The sequence below is a fragment of the Leguminivora glycinivorella genome, unplaced genomic scaffold (assembly GCF_023078275.1).
Source record: "Leguminivora glycinivorella isolate SPB_JAAS2020 unplaced genomic scaffold, LegGlyc_1.1 Scaffold6, whole genome shotgun sequence".
Lineage (NCBI taxonomy): Eukaryota > Metazoa > Arthropoda > Insecta > Lepidoptera > Tortricidae > Leguminivora > Leguminivora glycinivorella.
In genome coordinates this window covers 604,986-627,209 of record NW_025952831.1, presented here as the reverse complement: position 1 = coordinate 627,209, position 22,224 = coordinate 604,986, and the positions used below count along the sequence as shown (strand labels likewise).

Sequence of the window (22,224 nt, the reverse complement as noted above, 5' to 3'; positions counted from 1 at the left end):
AGTATGCTTCCAACATGTCTCTTGCCGAAGCATCGACATTTACAATTTCTTCTCCAGTTACAATATGTGCCTTATATTCTTCCATTATATGGTTCCAGGTGAGAAGCTCATTCTTAATCAAAACAACAAGACGAGTTACAGTAATTACGTGGATATCGAAAATCAACACGGGCACCGTCAATACCCAATTCATCAAAATATTCTTTAAATCATGTTCTTCAGAGGCGTACACAGATAGAAAAAGATACGTACTAAAAAGCACGAGTACACTAATCCAGTTCCAATTTTTATGCTGAGAAAGGAATTTCACTTTGTCTATTTTAATGTAATTCAGCGCTTGCTGTAGTTTAATAATGAGATCAACGACGTTACTTCTTTGACATGAACTGTTGACATGAGTTATAATTGATACAAGAGAAAAAAATACGGAATTGAAATAAAACATATAGGATATGACAGCAGCAGAATTACCGAAAAGTCTATCAGTATGGGAATAGAAGTAAAATCGAAAAAAATGCGCCGTCACAAGGATACAAGAACCCAAAAAGGCTTTTATATAAGATGTCATTTGGTATTCGGGAGTGATGAAATTATTAATAACTCTGAAATGAGACATTAAGAGGAATAGCGGAACAAAGCCTAAAGGGAACAACATGGATTGGAACTCTTTATCTATTATGTTGTTCATCAAATACACTGAGTATTCCAATCTGTGTTTCTGATTCATTTTAATTTTATCTGTTTCAGTTGTTGAGTTTTGTTTCGTTAAATATCCTTGTTTCCTTTTTTTTCGTTGAAATATATAGACATTAATCGTTCTCTGTGTCAAAATTGACATTGAAGTGTTTATTGTATTAACCAATGAAATTGGTAAACCAATTTCCTCATCATCATCAAACAGCCATTTTACATATCACCAGAATTCCATCAGCCTATTTTTACAGCAGATGTATTAGGTACGACTACTAAAAATTCAAAACACTATTAATCAAGCTAATGAACAAAGAAATTACTTAGACAACTTTGTAGGTACTTGAGCATTTCTTTTTTTTTTCGCCACTTTTATGAAATGTGATATTTTTGAAAAAAAATATGCTATTTCTACTCAGAATCACTAGCTTTTTCAATCCTAGTAGTTAAAAAAAATGTCCCATACGATTTTTTCTTGTTTTGTTACCATTTTCCGTACATGTTGTGTGGGGTAACAAAAGAGGAAAGTAACAAAAATGTATGGAATCAGTAAGAATGTGGAATGCTTTGCCAATCGATATAAGACGTGCTCAGTCACTGACGATTTTTAAAAAACGTTTAAAGGAACACTTTTTATCTCTTCCTTAGTCTCTTTCCCATTTTTTGTTTGCGCTACCTGGTCGTTCTCTCTCTTGCTTGGATGTTCAATATGTATCTATGTAGTTTGTGTAGGTTTAAGTAGTTTATTTTTATCGCTCCACGAATGTATGTAGTTTATTTTATTGATAATCTTATATTTATTTTTATTTTCTTGCTTTTAGTTTATATTGAGTTAGGTATATACATTTTTTTTTTATTTGCACTGCCCTTAACTCTTTTCTATCCACTATCTCGCTGTCTGAAGGTTGTCTGGTAGAGATCGCTCTTTAGCGATAAGACCGCCTGTTGTTACCTACTATTTAAGTTCTTTATTTGTTTGTTTAGCTGTTGACGTTGTAGTAGCGCAATAAAGCATTTTATTATTATTATTTGTCTGTCTTTTCCATATCTCGGGACCATGGGGTCCCGGACCTTTAGGAGGCATGCGTGGGGCCGAAGCCTGTTGGCTTCACAGAGGCCCTTTGCACAGAGGCCCTTTTAGACATTTTAATCTAAAGGCAAGGGATACACGTGGCGGATACCATCCCCGAGCGCACAATATGATACAACCGGAGATGGTCCCCGCCAGGTGCAAAGACTATTGCAGTGCAGCACTTTTGTGCTGCGATGGGAGCTAAGGTCATAGGTTATTGTTTTGAAAGTTGGATGAACTGGTTAAAGGGCTATGGGAGGAGACTATTGGACACTTGCCGTGACAATTAGTCTCACAATTGTAAAAGGCAGGCGGTGACTCGCCAACTCATTGAGTGGGCCCTGCAAAACGGCCACACGCACGGTGCGACAACAGAGCAACACTTGAGAGTGGCTAAAAGGTTGTCGAGAGGTGAGTCTGCGGTAGCTTGGTTCCTGGTGTTCCATTCAGCAGGCCGCCGGCGTTATGACATTTTACACTTCCAACCTGGAGCATAGGTCCCGCTCTTGCGAATCCACTCTGGCCGGCCGGTTAAGGCAAGCGCAGAGGCGAGGGCTAGATGGAAGTGCCCTCTGGAATAGGGGTCCGCGGTGTCGCCACTCACCGTCAGCTCGCCACAAGCTGCCTCCGCGGGCTTATTACTATTATTATTATGGAAATTCTGGGCCACTTTTTGTCTCCCAGTGAGATTGAAAGTACTCGTGATTCTGAGTACAACTGACCTAAAATTCCCTAAAAAAATCAAAATAAAAAAAATGGCAAAAAAAAAATAAAAAATGCTCACCTACTAATGAATTGGTTAGATGATGATGATGATGTTACGATAGAGAGACCCAAAAAGTAGGGCAGGCCAAGATAAGCTGATAGCACTCAAATTTGTCAAAGTTTCATATATTATTCATCAGTCAATCTTCGTTATTAATGATTTCTTCGAAATGTTATCAGACATGTCACATTTGGCAATTAAATAAACCGAGCAAGTACGTTTAGCACACGCAATGGAGGATTCCGATTTCGTAAAAAACCGTACAAGCAGGAAAGTGTATTTTTGTGTCAAACGTCGTTTCATTACATACATAAATACATAATCCAAGTTTTTTTGTGGAATTAAATGATGATTATTCTAAAAAATGTATTTTTTTTTTCATTCGATTGTTGTAATTTTTACATAGTTTGATAACGCATGTAGGCATATTTTCTTATTTTTCTGGAGATGTTTTCACCACGAGCGCCTCGATCCGACTGACGGGAGATTAGTGGATGAGGTCATAGACAAAGCTATCAATGTGGATGATGGAATCACAGGTTTTTCTTCGGAGTTATCCGTCCATAGAATTGTAGGTTCATGATTAATATAAGCTTTATTCTGATATGTATTTGCCGAATAATAAATATTCCTGTTACTCGCTAAAAAAAATTAGTACTTAAGGAAAGAATGTTTCGAATAATATATATGCGTTTTATTTGATCCGAGATTAACAATGGAATCCTCCTCATGTAGGTAATTATATAACACTGTCCTAAACACAACGACCATTACTTCTGCAACGCGAATTGCAACAAGACGACCGAGGAGCCGACCAGCGCAGCGAGTCGCAGCGGTAACGCAGCGTCGACGGTCAGTGCGCCGAGCGCCTTGAAGCCGCTGTTGGACAGTCGCAGAGCGTTCTTGGCTGGTCGCGTCGTTGCCACTGAGAAATAAAAAGATTAAGTATATGAGCCAAAACATCTGAGTTACGGCACAGTTTAACGGAGTACATCGTAATACTGTTGCAACATTAGAGTCTCTCATATTCATATATATTCATATTCATATTCATTTATTCATAAAATTAAAAAATTTACATGTCAAAGCGCACACGTGTGCGTGTGTGTTTTACACGTCAGCGTCTCGAGATAAAACGTCAAACAGCAACTGAACTTTATTTTTCCCCTCACTAGTTCGGAAACACGTGTTTTGTCCTTCAATACCAGCGGGTAAAAACGCATTTTATCCACTAGTGGATATAAAGTAATTTGATCTTGAATAAAGTCAAATTAACTGCTTTAAAATTGATAAAAGTAGGTGAATCTAGTAATAAAGATGATTTACCACCTGTGGAACTACTGGAAGCAGTGATAAACGCATTTGTTGCGTGGGGCGCTGTAACAGGAAATAGTTATTTGTTATACAAGGGGGCAAAGTTGTATTTTAACGCCGAGTGTGGAATTGAAAAACGAGCAAGTGAAAGGATTCTATAGTTGAACCACGAGCGAAGCGAGTGGTTCGAGAATAGAATCCTGAACTTGCGAGTTTTTTAACACACGAGAAGTAAAATACATTTGCACCCGAGTGTAACACAAAACTTTTCCCCTCACTATAGCGAGGAAACTACAACGCAAAAAATGAGTTTATAACTGCTTCCAGTAGTTCCACAGGTGGTAAATCATCTTTATTACTAGATTCACCTAGATTTATCAATTTTAAAGCAGTTAATTCGACTTTATTAAGGTCAAATTACTTTACCCACTAGTGGATAAAATGCGTTTTTACCCACTGGTATTAAAGGACAAAACACGTATTTCCGAGCTAGTAAGGGGAAAACCTTTTTGTATAACTTGCTGAGAAATCAAGTTAAGCTATATTACGAGAAGCAGTTTACACAGATTGGCGCGCTAGCTGGACTTGCAGCACGACTGCAGCGCCCCACGCTTTTACAATCAAACATTATAATTAAAAGCACATAGTTTACTCTTCATCCCAGAAATAGAGACAACTTGAACGATCCATAATTTATTTTTGGCTTTTACGTGCATTTATAAAAGCGTGTTTTTCTACAGTTTTTTAAACTATTAATTTATTTAATTTCTTAATATTATGGAAGCTTGAATACATTCTAATTGTTCATGTTTAATTTAATAATTATAGTTTGCTTATATTTATCAAGTCAATTATAACAATATATTCTAATATTTAATAATTACGTTGCATTAAGTACTGGCATTGTTTTATGACAGATTCACTATGGTTGCCTCCAGCTTTTTAAGATTATATCTGAAAAATCTTCCCATCGCCGTGTTATCTTACTCTTATCAAAAATACAATTTGTCCATATTGCGCTTTGAATCTTCGAACTAATTTATATTGAAAGTCACTTATAACAACATTTCATATCGTCGTATTAATTAATTAATTAATCATCATCAGGCCAGACTGTTGTCATTTCTTGTCATCGCTTGTTAATTTACTAACACGTGTAGAACAGTCTAGCCAATCAGAATATTGATAATTATTTTAAACTCGTTTATGAGTGCTACTGCTTGATACCAGTCGGTCACAAATTTGACTATAATTTTGTTGTACTTTCAGTACTTTTATTATTCTAAATAAAAAAAAATGTTAGTTGACAAAGACAACGTAATAGACAAAGATTTCCAAATGATGCTAAAACCTTTGAATATTTTGGAATTAATCTACTTTCAACCAAAATTCCGTATTACAGAAACATTGATCAGTCCAAACAGTATGCGAGAGAATTCGATTTGGTCATTAGGTGTTTTTCTAATGATCTTTGCAAGTGTGGGATATGTATTTATGAATAGTTTCATCCCGGGCGATGGTCAAATAACTGATATTGTAAATATATTTTTCTTTGCCGATGCAGTGTTCTACACTGTCTATAGTCTATTGATGTTCGCCACTAATATAATATTTAAAGGCAAAAATGTGCAACTGATTATTAAAATGCAGAAAGCTTACAGAGTACTCGGTAATGAAAATGGGTTGAAAATTTTTCAAATGAGTAACTTGATCTTTGTTGCTGGTGTTTTTCTAGTATATTTCTCATACAATTTATGCTATACAATCTTGGACATATATCGAGTATCACATTTAGTGTATCATGTGGCTTTGTTTTATTTCGACGTAAATGTTATTGTCGTTATACGGGTTGTCAAATTTTTGGAATATGAGTTACTACTTTGGAAAGAAAAATTGAATGATTTTCTGAAAACTTGTTCTACGACAAATCACAAACATCTTGTTAAATACTTTAAAGATGTCAGTTATGAAGAAAAACAACTTTTGAGCGCTTATTCAAATATCATTGGAGCTTTTAAACTGTGCCACAATGTTTTCGGAATGTCTGTAAGTAACTAATGCATACTTTTACACATAAGTGTTACCTATTAGTGGAAACTTGATTGTCTTATGATCCACCTAAATGTACGATTTACATATGTATTATATAATGCTGTTTGTTTTCCTTAATAAAGAAAATAATATAAAAAATAAAACTAGGTTATAAGTTACAAAGTTTTATGTTGTAGTTGTTATGAACAAACAAAGATTTCTTTTAAGTTACTCCTTCATCCAAATTTCTAAAAAAAAACTAAAATAAGCATTTCGAACTCATTGTTACTTTGGTCATTCAAATTCATTATATCAAATGTCCGATTAAAATTGTATAAGTTTAAGAAAGTATCTGTAAACAGTAAATCCGTATTCTCATTTCCGAATGGTTGTTGTGGAAACACATATTTTTACTTTCAGATATTGCTGCTGCTGGTGGAAGGATTTGGACATCCTCTAATATATATCCAATTTTTTATAGATGTCGGCAAAAGTTCCACAGAAAACGCAGAAGTATAAATTATAAAAAAACTGTTTTTGGCTGGTTTTAGTATAAGTTTTTATCACTGTAATTTTGTTTCCACAAGTAAAGAATACTTTGAATGATTCCGGGTTATTTTTATTAGACATATATTGACCGGGATAAAAACCGTGATTACCTTTTTGATTTCATGATGCGTGCAACTGCGTTGAAATATCGGGAACTCGACAAAAATCAAAAAGGTAATCACGGTCTATATCCAGTCAATATAGTCTAATAAAGAATACTTATCAAGAAAATGATGAAACTTCAATAAGACTGTCTTTTTTGCTTTAATTTAGCTTGCAAAATCTAACTCATATAAAAACACAACTCACACTTTTACATATCCACTGAGTGACATTATGGTCAAAAAACTTTAAAACTTTTTCGTAAAAACATAAAAATCTGTAGAAAAATTAACTATAAACTCCTATTAAATGTAAAGAAGTAGGTAAGGCTAACAAAATCTTATAAAAATTTAAATTTACATCTAAGAAATTGCTAGGACAATTTCTCAGTGGAACGTAACATAAAACTAAGGGTGCGATTAACATGGAGCTAATTTAACTACGTCAAACAATTAAGCAAACTGTTTTTACGTGGATGTTAATATCTCAAATAAAAAAAAATTAAATTAACTGAGCCTTTTTCAGAAAAAGTGTACATATTCAGTGTCTTCAAAATATTTACTTTTTGGACTCATTTTACGCCTCACGTATGAAAATTGAGGCCCTTAATTTAGTAATTTGTTTTCTTTGTATATTGCATCACATTCATGAAAATAATTAAACTTCCATATAAAAAGTGACGATACATTTTTTTTTCATGTATATGATGTGAAAATATAAATGTGTACTTATAACGCGGCTTTATCGCTCCACTGAGTTACTTTTTAATCCACTGAGAAACAATATTTCTCAATGGAACGTAACGGTTACGCCTTTGAGAAACAAAATTCTGGTTGTAAATTAAATTATACAAACTCTTCCCATAAACGTTATATATTATTAAAATAGATAAACTAACTAGTAATATGAACAGGTAGTTTCTTAATAAAATATACAACATACCTTCGAAAACGTAGTCACTATGTGGAACTCAGAAACGGACCTCTAAAACACGCTTGAACAAATCCTTCCTTCACGAGTTGTGGCGTGCGACTGACAACAAATAAACAATATGGCGTACACGGCAAAAAAAAAATATTGCCCTTAAAACTATTTTTGTGTATTCGAACCTAATCAATGTAGTATAGAGATCTAAGAGATGCTTAAATTTAAGATTTACTTTTTTACACAACAAACCTATCGTCCAGAAAATATTGTCGGTTATAATTATCACACCTTGTATGCTTACTCACGTACTCACGTCACCCCTTACCTTAACAGCGGTGGCATGTTAAAGATGGAAGCGCGACGCTTTTTGCATTTTGCCTCCTTGCTCTTCGGAGTGGTGCGCCATCAACAACCATCATACCTCTTTCACAGGCTAACTTTCTCTACGCGACCAACGAGAGAAGCCACCCGACTAGTTTGTCCGAGACACGGCAGCTCAGCAGCATTTCGTGGCAGTTTTCGATATTCTGCTACGAAGTGCTGGAATAATATACCACCCCCTATACGCAACTCCAATGGTCTTAGCTCATTTAAGCGTAAACTAAAAAAAACATCTTTTAACCCTGCAGCTGTCGTGATCTCTACGAATTGTGAGCCGTGTGAGTGTTACGGATCGTGGTGTTTGTTAGTTTATGTTGTATGTTTATGTATCCTTTTACCCCCCCCCCCCCCACTCCGCTCTTCCCCCCCCCCATATTTCAATTTATCTCATTTTCTTCCCCTCGTTACTCCTGCTATATTTTTTGTCTCGTTCTAATAGTACAAATATATTTTTCTATTGACTTTTTGTTATGGTTTTAGTGTGAATTGTATCTCTAAATGTTATCTTACTGTACTGTACCCTCACTTATTGTGTTACACTATCGACCGACCCTGGGCCCCACGGAAGACCAGCGCTGTGGCACCATCTGTGCCAGAGCATATGCTGAGTGGTGTCCTTTTGCGACCACTATATCAAACATTATGTATTTACATGTTGTGTTTATGTACTCTAGTATATAAGTAACCTTCTGGTCGTAATAAATGTATTTTATTTCTTTCTTTCTGTTAGGTTTAAGATATCGGGTAGATGAGATCTCCCCGCCAGCCGGCTGTGCCCGGCAACTGTCATCGTCAGTCGAAATATACCGATACGTGAACTGGCCGTGTCTCATTTCTCGGCACCCCTTTTCCCTCCAAAATAACAGTGGCGACGATTTAACGAACTGCGCGTGTGTTTGGTTGTAAAACAATATTCTCAATCATGGCAAAGGTGTCAGTCGGATTTTTGAGTGTGTTCAATCATGAAGAACAGGAGTGGTTATTATATAAGGGCCGCCTTGAACAATGGTTTATAGCAAATGACATTAATGAAAACACGGACAAATCGGGTGCAAAACGTCGTGCTATTTTGTTAAGTAGTCTAGCGGAGCCGACGTATCGACTCGTAAAAAATCTCGCGCTTCCAACCGAATTGGGATCGGTCGAGTTTGTTACGTTAACGGGCCTGCTCGACGGCCATTTTAAAACCGGGCAGTGCGGGTTCGCGGAACGTTATAAATTTTATAGTGCTGTGCAATCGTCGGGCGAGTCGTTAGCGGACTGGGCGGCGCGAGTGCGGGGTTATCATTGCATTGCAATTTCGTGGCTGCGAGTTTAGAAGATTCGCTGCGAGATCGGTTCGTGCTGGGCATGTCTGGAGGCCCGGAGCGGGACCGGCTGTTTAGAGAACCTTTGGAGGATCTCACGTTAGCGAAGGCGTTGCAGTTAGCGGAAAGCATCCGCTGCGCTAGAGAAGGAGCGCAGCAGGCGTCGGCGCGCGTCACAGCGGACGTGCACAAGGTGTCGGCGCGGGCGGCCGGCCCGCCGCAGCACGCCGCCGCCGCCGCGCACCGACATAACGGGGTTCCGCAGGCGAGCACCTTGCGGGACCATAAGGGAGTACAGTGTTCAGTGTGTGGATACTTTAACCATGATGGAAAAAAGTGTAGATTTAAGAATGCGTCTTGCAAGTTGTGCGGTATTAAAGGCCATTTGATGCGCGTTTGCAACGCGAAAAATGGGCCATCTAACCATCATTTCCTACAATGTTGCACGGATGAGGCCGATGAGGGTGAGCAATTAATATATAATATTCGTACTAACCAAGGTGAGCCAATGTTGGTGTCGGTAGTCGTGGATAATGTCCCTTTAACATGCGAATTAGATACGGGTTCTGCAGTGACGGCAATTAATGAATCCGTGTATTTTAATTATTTTTCAAAACATCCTTTACGCAAAAGTAATAAAATACTCCGTAGTTATAATAACGGTATTATCGGGTTGGCTGGAGTAATGACACTACCATTTGTTTACTTAAATCAGACCGAGCTTATAGAAGTACATGTGGTTACAGATGGAGGACCTCCATTGGTAGGGAGGGACTTCATTTTTAAATTCCATTTAGAGGTCACTTCAAAGATAAATGCGTGTAACTGGGATGAGTGCGGTAAAATGTTATCAAACTACTCGCATTTATTTTCAGACAAATTAGGTTGTTGCAAAAATGTGGAAGTAAAATTACATTTAAAACCAGATGCGATTCCGATATTCACAAAGGCTAGATCCGTGCCGTTTGCAATTCGACCAAAGCTTGAATTAGAATTGAACCGGTTATTAGAGTTAGGTATAATTGAGCCCGCAACCTCTTCTGATTTCGCGAGCCCCATTGTACCCGTATTGAAGCCGGACGGTAGTATTCTAGACCAGTAAAAATAGCTTGACCTGGACATAATTCGATAACCGTAATTTTCTTTTTCTGTCGTATAAAGTATCATTAGTGATAGTTAAAATACAAATTATTAATCAAATTAGGGTTCTGATTCAATTAAAAAAAAAATAAAAACGAACTTTGAATAATTTTTGATTTTATAACTAAAGTATTAAATGTAATCCGGAAAAAGTGCTTGTATTATGTTGTGACACCTGCATTTCATATAAAACATCTAATTTTTATAAATAATTCATACAGAACTGTCATTTATAAAGAAGGTATAGTAAGTTACACATTTTCAGGCGTATTTCACTAGAAAATATTGTAAACCGTAATCCTGCAATTTATTATGAATATAATATTACGTGTGTTGATAAATTATTAAAACTTATACCAATACTTTTGGCGCTTGTTCAAAATCTTAAATATTGATAATTTTAGGAAAGGAAAAATACCTAACTAAATTGAAAGATGGTAAATTTTGCCGTTAATATATTCTTAGTACTATACGAAATCAATTAAACAACAAATATGTAAGATTCATTACTTAATTGATATTTTTCTTACTTGCGCTTTAATATGAACGTTATTACCTGCAGAATAAGGTCGTGCACAGAGTAGGTATAGCTAGTATAGTAGTAGCGGGAACGGGCGGCGAGTCGTCAACACGTGTTTCGCACGGCGATATCAAGGGCGCCGCGTTTTCAAAACGCTTCGATAACAAATATTTCACCGTCCAGTATAAGAGAGCTCCCTTATTACAAGTGACAAAAGTCATACAAATCAATTAGTCCGATAGGTCACGTTAAACTGGTCAAGTCGTTAGCTCAATAATAGTACCTATCGAGCTTGACGAGATGCTTGGATTACAACAACGTAATATGTATGAAAGCTTGCGGCGCTTAAGACTGTATTCTTTCGAGTCGTGTGTAACGTATTTTGGCGAGGCAAATTTGAAGCACAGTGCGTGTCTGTCTCACTCACTCTTACGGTAAACCTAATGAACTGTTTCACTTTCAGAGGATTTTTGAAGTAATTTGGGTAATGTGACATTGTCGCGGTGAGGTCTTTCCGGTACAAATTTATCGGTGGATCTTTTCGGATTTGTGGACGATGAGCCGATGCGATGTCGCTTCATTTTGAAGTGTCGACTCTCGCGAGGGAGTTCTTAGAGGACCGCGAGGAGCGCGTGTGACTGTTGAGTTTTTGAATGATTTGAAGTTTGTGAATGATTTTATTTTGTGTGTATTTGTGTGGGCATGAGGTGTTTGTGTTGCGAGAGTCAAATCAATGAGTGGTACAAATTTTATTAGGGGGCCTCATGTGTGAGAAACTCAACACTCGAATGCTGCGTAACAATGCGAGCCGAAATCGCCTAATCGGAAGTGTCCGACTTGGTATCGACTAATCTATACACGTTGTAACATGAGAAACCAGAAATCAAAACCTGGTTTCTGGTATCTGGTACCCGGTAACCGGTATCCGGTATCCTGTATCCTGTATCCGGTATCCGGTATCCGGTAGCCGGTATCCGGTATCCGGTATCCGGTATCCGGTAACCGGTATCCGGTAACCGGTATCTGGTAACCGGTATCCTGTAACCGGTATCTGGTAACAGGTAACCGGTATCCTGTAACCGGTAACCGGTATCCGGTAACCGGTAACCGGTAACCGGTGACAGGTCTCCGGTATCCGGTATCCGGTAACCGTTAACCGGTAACCGGTGACTGGTCTCCGGTATTCGGTGACCGGTAACCGGTAACCAGTAACCAATGACCGTTAACCGGTATCCGGTAAACGGTGACCGGTATCCGGTAACCGGTAGACGGTAACCGGTATCCGGTAAACGGTAGACAGTAACCGGTAACCAGTATCCGATATACGGTATCCGATATCCGGTTTCCCGTGTTCGGTTTCCCGTTTCTGGTTTGGTTTTGGTTTTGGTTTTAGTTTTAGTTCTGTTAGTTTAAACAAAAACAAAACTGAAAACGAAAACGGAAACCGAAACGGGAATGGAAACGAAAACCAAAATCGAAACCGAAACCGACACCGAAACCTACACCAAAACCGACACCGAAACCAAGACCAAAACCGAAACCGAAAAAAATATTTAAGTTCCTGGAAGTAAAGAGTGACAGAGATAGTACTATAATCATTTAAGTTCCTGGTAGTAAAGAGTGACAGAGATAGCACTCATGTTAGTCAAACTCGTGGTATGTGCACTTTCCGCACACAGTAAAGAGTGACAGAGATAGCACTATAATCATTTAAGTTCCTGGTAGTAAAGAGTGACAGAGATAGCACTATAATAATAAAATTTATGTTCCTGGTAGTAAAGAGTGACAGAGATAGCACTCATGTTAGTCAAACTCGTGGTATGTGCACTTCCCGCACGCAGTAAAGAGTGACAGAGATAGCACTATAATAATTTAAGGTCCTGGTAGTAAAGAGTGACAGAGATAGCACTATAACAATTTAAGTTCCTGATAGTAAAGAGTGACAGAGATAGCACTATAATAATTTAAGTTCCTGGTAGTAAAGAGTGACAGAGATATCATTTTTGTTATTTAAATTTCTGTTAGTAAAGAGTGACAGAGATAGCACTATTGTTATTTAAATTTCTGTTAGTAAAGACGTAAAGAGTGACAGAGATATCACTCACGTTGGTCAAAGACGTGGTTTATGGACTTCTATTTGGACCCCCCAATGTCACGCTTTTTTAATCCTTTAACATGGATTGTCACATTTAGTATGACGTAATATATGAATGACGCCTAAAGATTGAGAGAGATAGCAATATTGTTCTTCAAATTCGTGGTAGTGAGAACAGGGTGCGTAGCCGAATGGCACAAACGCTCACGAAACGAAACGCTAGTAGATATCTATCTCTATCGCTCTTGCGTATTGGCGCGACAGAGCCAGACTGCGTTTCGTTTTCGTTTCGCGTCGGAGAAATGGCATTCGGCTACGGGGCCTGAACAGAGACAGCACTATGTATCGCGCGGCCGCCGACTACGCAAGTCACCGCGTAATTATAATAACCGTTCGGCTCCTTTTTAGATCGTGTACAGTCAACAACACAGCTGGCAAGACAAAGTGCCAAAAATATGTATAGAGTATTTTATTTCCTGTACAAGTGTTGGTACTTGGTACATTAAGGTGTGTGTATACATATATTTGGCACTTTATCTGTATTCACAGCTGAGTTGCTGACTGTACCAATAACGATCAACTATGAACTTTTGTGGTTTGTTTTAAATAGTTCTATGCAGATATAGATTAGAATACCTATTCTATCGGTACTTTTTGTATAGGTTATTATAATAACTGGACAAAATAATTATAATCAGTGCCGGCGCACTCCGCGATCACGATTCTTTCGCCGAGCTACAAGGCCTTGATATATAGGATGTATTATTTTATCAGCAACAAAAATATGTGATGATATTGAATTAAGGCAAAACAAGACATATAAACGCTCTCCATTATTTCCTCCCTGGTTTATGAAGCTAGAACAATGATTTTTAACACATACGAAATTCGTACACTGAAATAAAGTGATGATACTATAAATATACTCGACATTCAAAGTCGATAATCTAGTGACGTGAGAAGTTATTGATATAATAGAATTTTGCACAAAATAGGCTCACCCTTTGATGTTGAAAATGCCGCCACTCTATAAAACAAACAGACCGCACACGAGCAGCCGACATTAAATTCTATTGCACGGCGCGAAGGTCGAAAGCCGCGCCCGCACCTGGGCGTAGGTAGCGAGATCGGGTGCACGTGCGCTTACCTTTGAAATCGCCGACACGCAGGTGTCGCCGTTCGCCCTCTCTTTTCATTTATGTTTCTGTTTCAATCGGTTAGCCGTTTGCCGGCCGGCAATAAAGGTTGTTTTTTTAACCGACTTCAAAAAAAGTAGGAGGTTCTCAATTCGACTGAATGTTTTTTAGGGTTCCGTAGTCAACTAGGAATCCTTATAGTTTCCCCCTGTCTGTCTGTCTGTCCGTCCGTCCGCGGATAATCTCAGTAACCGTAAGCACTAGAAAGCTGAAATTTGCTACCAATGTATCAATCACGCCAACAAAGTGCAAAAATAAAAAATGGAAAAAAATGTTTTATTAGGGTACCCCCCCTACATGTAAAGTGGGGGCTGATTTTTTTTTTCATTCCAACTCCAACGTATGATATATTGTTGGATAGGTATTTAAAAATGAATAAGGGTTTACTTTTACTAAGATCGTTTTTTGATCATATTAATATTTTCGGAAATAATCGCTCCTAAAGGAAAAAAAGTGCGTCCCCCCCCTCTATATTTTGAACCTTATGTTTAAAAAAATATGAAAAAAGATCAAAAAAGTAGAACTTTATAAAGACTTTCTAGGAAAATTGTTTTGAGAAAAATACGGAAAACTACGGAACCCTACACTGAGCGTGGACCGACACGCTCTTGGCCGGTTTTTTTTGTATGTATGTTACTCGATATCTCCGAGAATCGTGGACCGATTTTCAAATTATTTTTTTTAATCGAACGGGTATAACCCCGAGATGGTCCTATTGGCACCAAGTCGGGGTCTGATGATGGGATCTTGGAGAAATCGAGGGAACTCTTCAAATGTTATAGGCACATGTAATGTTTTTAGTGTATTTTTAATAGGTACACCAATATTTACGATTGATGGTAAAAATTTTAATGTCGCTGAGCTGATGATGGAAGGTCAACTCCTCAATGGTTAGGAGTTAAAGGATAATTCTTTCACTACTGTACGTATATAATATCAATAGGAACCACTAAAATCAATAAATAAATAATTTTTTCTTTAATATAAAACCGCCTTCAAAAATAAGCGCGTTACAAAACACGGAGAAACTAAAACGCAAAAAATAATAAACCTTTGAATTCAGATTTCTTATCGTATTGCAATAATCTAAACATCCAAATTATAAACAAATCAATTATTTTTGGAGTCTGGGCCAGCCTGGGTATGGTTGGGTGGGGCAAACAGGCATGAGGGATAAGAAATCTGAATTCAAAGGTTTATTGTTTGCATTTTTATTTGACATTTTATAAACTGTACGAAAAAGATCCGGATATTCATGCAACTTTTCCATGGTTTCGAAATATCTGTAATGTTTGGATAATTTTCGCATAGGGTGGACCCAATATCTCCTGTGCCTCTGCATATTGAGAAATTTGAGAATTTGCAGCAAGGCAAACGCATATTCATCATCGGACGAGGAAGACGTTTCCGCAACGAAATCAGCCTGTATAATGACGCATCGAGCCGTGTTTTCACCTCTTGTGTGTAATTTAGATTGCGTCCGCGCCCCGTCCGCGCCTCGTCCTCGCTACGCCCGCGCCACGCCACGTCCGTTGTGTTTATTTTAGACGTAACGCCGCCTGGGGCGCGTCTTACGTCCTTCCTATACAAAATGTACTGAGGAGACGATTTTTGAATTACACTCAGGTGGCATGGCGCGGACGTCCGTTGCGCGCCCCGAGACACGCGACGCTCTGGTGTGGCCGGTACCTTACGTCCCTAACCTATTAACCGATCCGCCGCGGTGACGCGGCCGGTGCGCGGCGCGCTCTCCCAGGCCCGCGCCCCGCGCGCTCCCCCCGCCCCGCGCCAGCCGCTCTACGATAACTTTGCACCCTTTTAAATTACTGACATTTACAGTTTCTTAAGCGCGACCTTCACAGTATTAATTTTGATAAAATCATGATTATAGTACACAAAAACCTGGTCTTAAGCAAAAAAATCTCAGTTACAATTTATACCTACTGAGAAATTCATGTTTATTTAAGCGTTAAAAATATATGTTTAAGATCGGTGCTAAATGTCTATATATACTCAATACAATGCAAATTGATATATATATCATGGTCACCATTTTTACCTACCTAGATATTCACATTAAATGAAAACGGTAAAAAAAGTACACAATCAGATTTATTTTCTGTGTAATATCGCTAATAACTGATCGCATCTGAGTGCACCACAAAGTTAATCTAACAAAGTTTTCGGTTAACTATTTTGCTGTTAGCGAAAAGTGGGATAATGTACTTTATCTCATGATTTTTATAAGATATGAATACGATCGTATTTTTTTTTATCTATGTACATAATTACTATTTGATGCTTAATAATAATACCCAATAAAATATTAAAAAGGACGAGTTATTGAATTATGTCCAGGGTACCTTACTTTTACTCCACTATTCGGTTATGCGCGGACTATTCGGCAACTCTTAACAAACAGCTGATTATAGAAAAGTATCCCTTGCCACGGATTGACGAGTTATTTTCTAAACTTCACGGTGGTCAGCAATTCACAAAGCTGGATTTATCGGGGGCCTATAACCAAATTAAATTGCACCCCGACTCGCAACCCATGACCTGTATCAATACACACAAAGGGTTATACATGTATAAGCGGCTAATTTTTGGACTGGCGAGTGCTCCGTCTATTTTTCAGCGCACTCTAGAGAAAATACTTTCAGGAATAGATGGCGTTCTCCAATTCCTTGATGACATTTTGATAACGGGCAAAACGAAGGAGGAGCACGTTACAAGATTACGAGAAGTATTTAGGGCCTTGAAAATGCAGGTCTAGTCCTAAAAAAAGAAAAATGTAGTTTTTTTCAGGATTCCGTATCTTACTTAGGTTATATAATTGATAGGCACGGATTACATAAGTCTCCAGAAAAAGTAAAAGCAATCTTGAGTGCAAAACAACCGAGTAATGTCACTGAATTAAAATCGTTTTTAGGGTTGGTGAACTACTACAGGGGATTCATAAAAAACGCATCTGCTATTTTGCATCCATTACATGAGCTTTTACAAAAAAATGCTAGATGGCAGTGGCTCCAGCAGCAAGAGGACGCATTTGTTGCTATTAAAAATGCGTTGGCGGCAGATAACACGCTCGCGCATTTTAACCCTGATGCACGAATCATTCTGACAGTAGATGCGTCACCCTTCGGTCTTGGGGCGATTTTATCACAGATAGGGGATAATGGAGTTGAGCAACCCGTGTCCTTTATGTCTAGAAGTTTAAACGTCGCGGAAAAAAGGTATAGTCAAATTGAAAAAGAGGCTACTGCAATCGTTTTCGGTATCACAAAATACCACCAATATTTGTATGGCCGAGCAACACCCTTTATTTTGAGAACAGATCATAAGCCCCTTTTATCAATTTTTAATCCCCAAAAAGGGATACCAGAAGTAACTGCTAATAGACTTCAGCGGTATGCCCTGTTCTTGGCCGCGTACAATTACACTATCGAATACGTTAGTAGTGCGCATAACACGGCCGATTTTCTTAGCCGCTCCATGGCAGTGACGTCATCATTGCAACCCGAGCGAAGTGGCCAGGCGGTCGCGCCACCGCCACCAGCAGATCGTGCCTCCTATATGCATTTCGTAGCGGAAACCGGTTCGCCGCCCGTTTCTGTTTGTGATGTGCGCCGTGCTATAGAAACAGACACTGTTTTGTCTCGCGTAGTAGGTTATGTTTTAAACGGATGGCCAAGTAAGATAACAGATAAAGAGATTAAACCTTATTTTGACTGTAGGGTGGAACTTTCGGTAGAAAACGGCTGTTTAATGAGGGGCGCTAAATTAGTAGTTCCACAGTCCCTTATAAGCCAAGTTATAACGGATTTGCATCGAGGCCATTTAGGGGTAGCTAAAATGAAAGCGGCAGCGCGCGATCGATTCTGGTGGCCCGGGCAAAGCACGTGCGTGGAGCGCGCGGCCGCCGCGTGCGCAGTGTGCACGCAGCTGCGCCCCGCGCCCCGCCGCGCGCCGCTCACGCCTTGGGAATTCCCACCTGATTTTTTTTATCGAGTTCATCTTGATTTTGCAGGTCCTATTAATAATAGTATGTTTTTAATAGCCGTCGATGCTTATTCCAAATGGGTTGAGGTCTTTGACGTTAGCAACGGCTTCGGCTCGGGAGTTGTCATAGGTTGTTTATGCGAGTTGATGTCTAGGTTTGGATTAATAAACACTATTTGCACGGATAATGGCACATCCTTCACGTCAACAGAATTCGCAGCATTTTGTAAAACTAATGGTATTTCTCATGTCACGATTCCTCCATACAATCCGGCGAGCAACGGCCAGGCTGAAAGCTACGTGAAGATTTTCAAGAAAGCTTTCAAAGCTATTCTTCTTAGTGGTGTCCAAAAAAGGATTTAAAAATGAAAATACACGAATTTTTATTTCAGTATCGAAATTCTAAACATTCATCCACGAACCGATCACCGGCGGAGGTTTTATTTGGTAGGAACCTGCGATGTAGATTAGACTTAATGAATCCATTACCTCGGGATTCATCCGATGCAGCATTGTATGAAACCGTTCGTAAAAATCAGTGTTCGCAGATGCAGCACTACCGTGGCAGTAGGAACATTGATTTCAAGCCAAATGACGTAGTTATAGTGAAAGTGTACCAGGGACAGAAAGCGTTTTGGTCTAAAGCGTCAGTGAAAAAACAATTAGGAAGATCGACATTTTTAGTTCATTGTGAGCAATCGGACCGTTTAATAAAAAGACATAAAAATCAAATCTACAAGTATAAGGGGGAAGAAGATGCGATAGGGCAACCGCAACCGGAAAACCCTGATGTTGCCCAACAAGGGAAAAAACCCATGGCCTCCGACCACGTGCCAGCTATAGTCATGGAAACTACCCCAACAAGTATTCCACAAGCGTCAGCGGTACCAGCCGTAGCTCCGGTCTCTGTAATACCGCAAGCACCTCTTGCTTCTCCAGTGCCAGCTGGACCTATTGTACCTCCTCTGTCAGCGGCCGCGTCGGAACTCGGTAATCAACCCGCTCAGGCAACGATACCAGAGACAACTACTACGACAGATGTAGAGGAATGGCCCGATTGCCAAGAACCACAGGCCCCGGGCACGAGCGAATCTGTCGAGGTCCGCACACCGCCATCATCGACATCGGAGACGGTAATACCCTGCGAACCCGCGGCACAAAGCGCGGCCCCGGGAAAGACCAAACGCACACGGAACCTGGTGGATTATAGACAATTTTTCTAGTTTAAGTTCTTCTAGTTTTGTTTGAAACTATTGGTGGAGGGATGTTAGGTTTAAGATATCGGGTAGATGAGATCTCCCCGCCAGCCGGCTGTGCCCGGCAACTGTCATCGTCAGTCGAAATATACCGATACGTGAACTGGCCGTGTCTCATTTCTCGGCACCCCTTTTCCCTCCAAAATAACACTTTCTTTCTTTCTTTCTTACTTGTATTTTTTTTGCTTTTATCCAGTTTTATATCTAACTAGCTAGTAGTCTATTTTTTTGTTTATTGTGCATTGTAAACTGTGAGGTGTGAAATAACGAGTATTGTATTGTATTGTATTGCGCTGCGCTGCGCTGTGCTGTGCTGCGCTGTGCTGTGCTGCGCTGTGCTGTGCTGTGTTGTGTTGTATTGTATTGTATTGTATTGCATTGTATTGTATCTATTGCGTTTCAGGCCACCTCTATAACCAGCCTCTTGGTAACCTTCATATGGATATTGAAGTCGGTGACCCTAATCAGTTTCTTATGCGTGGCCTGTCAAAATTTCTATTTGACCGTGGCTGATGTGGAAACTGCCTGCTCGGTCGTACGATGTGATGAGGGATGCCTTGGTAAGTCTGATGATGGCGTTATGCTCAAAAGGGGTCAATGGGTCATATCAAAGATTCCAAGAGCTGGCACGGGATAAAGCTACTACTTCGACAAGAGGCGTCTTAAGGGACGCTTAATTCCATGGGGTGGCCATTCGGGGCCCATTCCTTAGCCCGCCAAGCACCAACCTATGCTTCTTTATTCATAGGTCGGCGGGGGTGAGCAATTTTTATACGAATATGACGTCAGACATGTCAAATTACGTCAAACTAGAAGGAAAATAGCTCACCTCGCCGACCTCTTCATTAACCACTCTACCTACATCGCAGGCAAGCATGGTCGCGCGATAAATGACAAAACATCTGGCCGTCCCTATCGCACTATTTGTAAGTGCGATAGCTGCCATCTCTCGACACAAGCTTATAACTTTGAACCTCAGTTTTGGCAATTTCGCCCATATTCTTAGCTTGATACGTATGTGTTAAAATGTCAAATATGAATATTAGCGCCATCTAGCTGAGCGTACCCCAAAGATGTAATGCCATCTTGGCCACCATACCTTTTTCTGTATGGTACTGAGATATGTTTTTATCTTGGACTTTATCTGTCTATACGGAGCTATATATATCTTTGCTACTACTGACATTGAGTGAACTAGCTTGACAAATACGAACGTTTCCGGAAAAAAACGAAGGAAACCCTTTTCGCACTACATCTCTACAAAATACCAAAGAGGATCGAGTATTATAGAGAGTTACTGTCGAAGTAAAATGTGTAATCACAGTGCATAGACTGCCATCTCTTGACAGAGGCTAAAACTTTTGAACCTCAGTTTTGACAATTTGGCCCATATTCTTAGCTTGATATGTGTTAAAATGTCAAATATTAATATTAGCGCCATCTAGCTGAGCGTACCCCAAAGGTGTAATGCCATCTAGGCCACCGTACCTTTTTCTGTATGGTACTGAGGTACGTTTTTTTTCTTAGACTTTATCTGTCTATACGGAGTTATATATGTCTTTGAAAATACTAAGCGGGACGCCATGATTGATGAAATTTTCGCCTGGCCCGCGGTATTTATAGCTAAACTACATAGTAAGTACATGAATTTTGCCTTTTCAGTATCAGCCCACCGTCTCTCCAAGAACGTGCAACGTTTCGGCGCATGCGTGGGAGCGAGACGGATGATGCGCCCTTTCAACCTGGTGTCAGTCAGCGCGGCGACACCGCTTCACATGCTGACCGTGCTCGTTACATATACTGTCGTGCTACTGCAGTTCGCATTTCTGTAGTGTTAATAAATTATTGCGACTGTGTCGTTAATCTAAGAATCATAGACATGGAATAAAGTAGGCGGAAGGTATAAAGCAAAATCGAATTAACCTTTTCTGTCAGCCTGTACACACTCTAGCATTCCATAATATACTGAAAGAGACAAATATAGCAACTGTTTCTCTCCAACGTTATGATAATTAATATGAATTTTTAGTGACCAAGTAGTCACTTGGTCAATCATATATCTACCGATTTTCGTTATATAAAGTGGGGAAATGATGACGTCACATACCCGTCATAAAGAGATTGAAGAGTTTTTACAACTTATGACTACATTGTTTCAATTCCTCTTATACAAATAAGTAGGGTTTAAATATGTATGAATAGTGTCTAAGAGCATTATTATCAACATAAGTTTTTAAATGAATACATTTTATCCTACTATATTAATTACATCTTCTGTATGAATATTGAGTATCAGGCATCGTTTTTCCAAGAACGCGCAACGTTTCGGCGCGTGCGTGGGAGCGAGACGTATGATGCGACCACTCACTACTAGTAAGAAAGTTGGCGCGCTATGGCTTTGAAGGGAGTTTTCTCCAAACAATAGAATCATTTCTACATAACCGAATGCAGAGGACGTATGTAGGTACTTAATTCCAAATCTGGCATAGAATCTCTGCCCGGGTGCGCCGTCCCTCAAGGATCGACAATGGGAAATTACCTATTTTTGCTATTAGTTAATGACATCACAGCAGCCAATACTGACCTGGAGTATGTAATGTTTGCCGACGATACATGTATAATAGTAAATGCCGATACTGTATCCAACTTAAAAAACAAAGTGAAAGAGGCAATTGATAACATATCGTCATGGTTTAAAGCAAATGGGATGCTTCTAAATGCCGAAAAGACGCACATCATGCATTTTCAGCTGCGTAACACCATAAAGGAAAATCTTAATATACAATCAAACAACGTGCTCGTGCCTCAGGCGGAACAGGTAAAATACCTAGGATTTGTTATCGATGCTGGTCTCACGTGGTAGCCCCATATAGATG

General features: G+C 39.3%; 1 protein-coding gene across 1 annotated transcript; it reads left to right on the top strand.

Moving 5' to 3' along the window:
* The first annotated feature begins 5,138 nt into the window (after window positions 1-5,138).
* On the top strand, window positions 5,139-21,309 carry LOC125242060. The gene is made up of 5 exons (XM_048150761.1): window positions 5,139-5,888; window positions 9,060-9,404; window positions 18,641-19,225; window positions 19,752-19,908; window positions 21,011-21,309. The coding sequence occupies exons 1-5, from the start codon at window positions 5,139-5,141 to the stop codon at window positions 21,178-21,180; spliced, it is 2,007 nt and encodes a 668-aa protein (XP_048006718.1). The 3' UTR covers window positions 21,181-21,309.
* The last annotated feature ends 915 nt before the right edge of the window (window positions 21,310-22,224 follow it).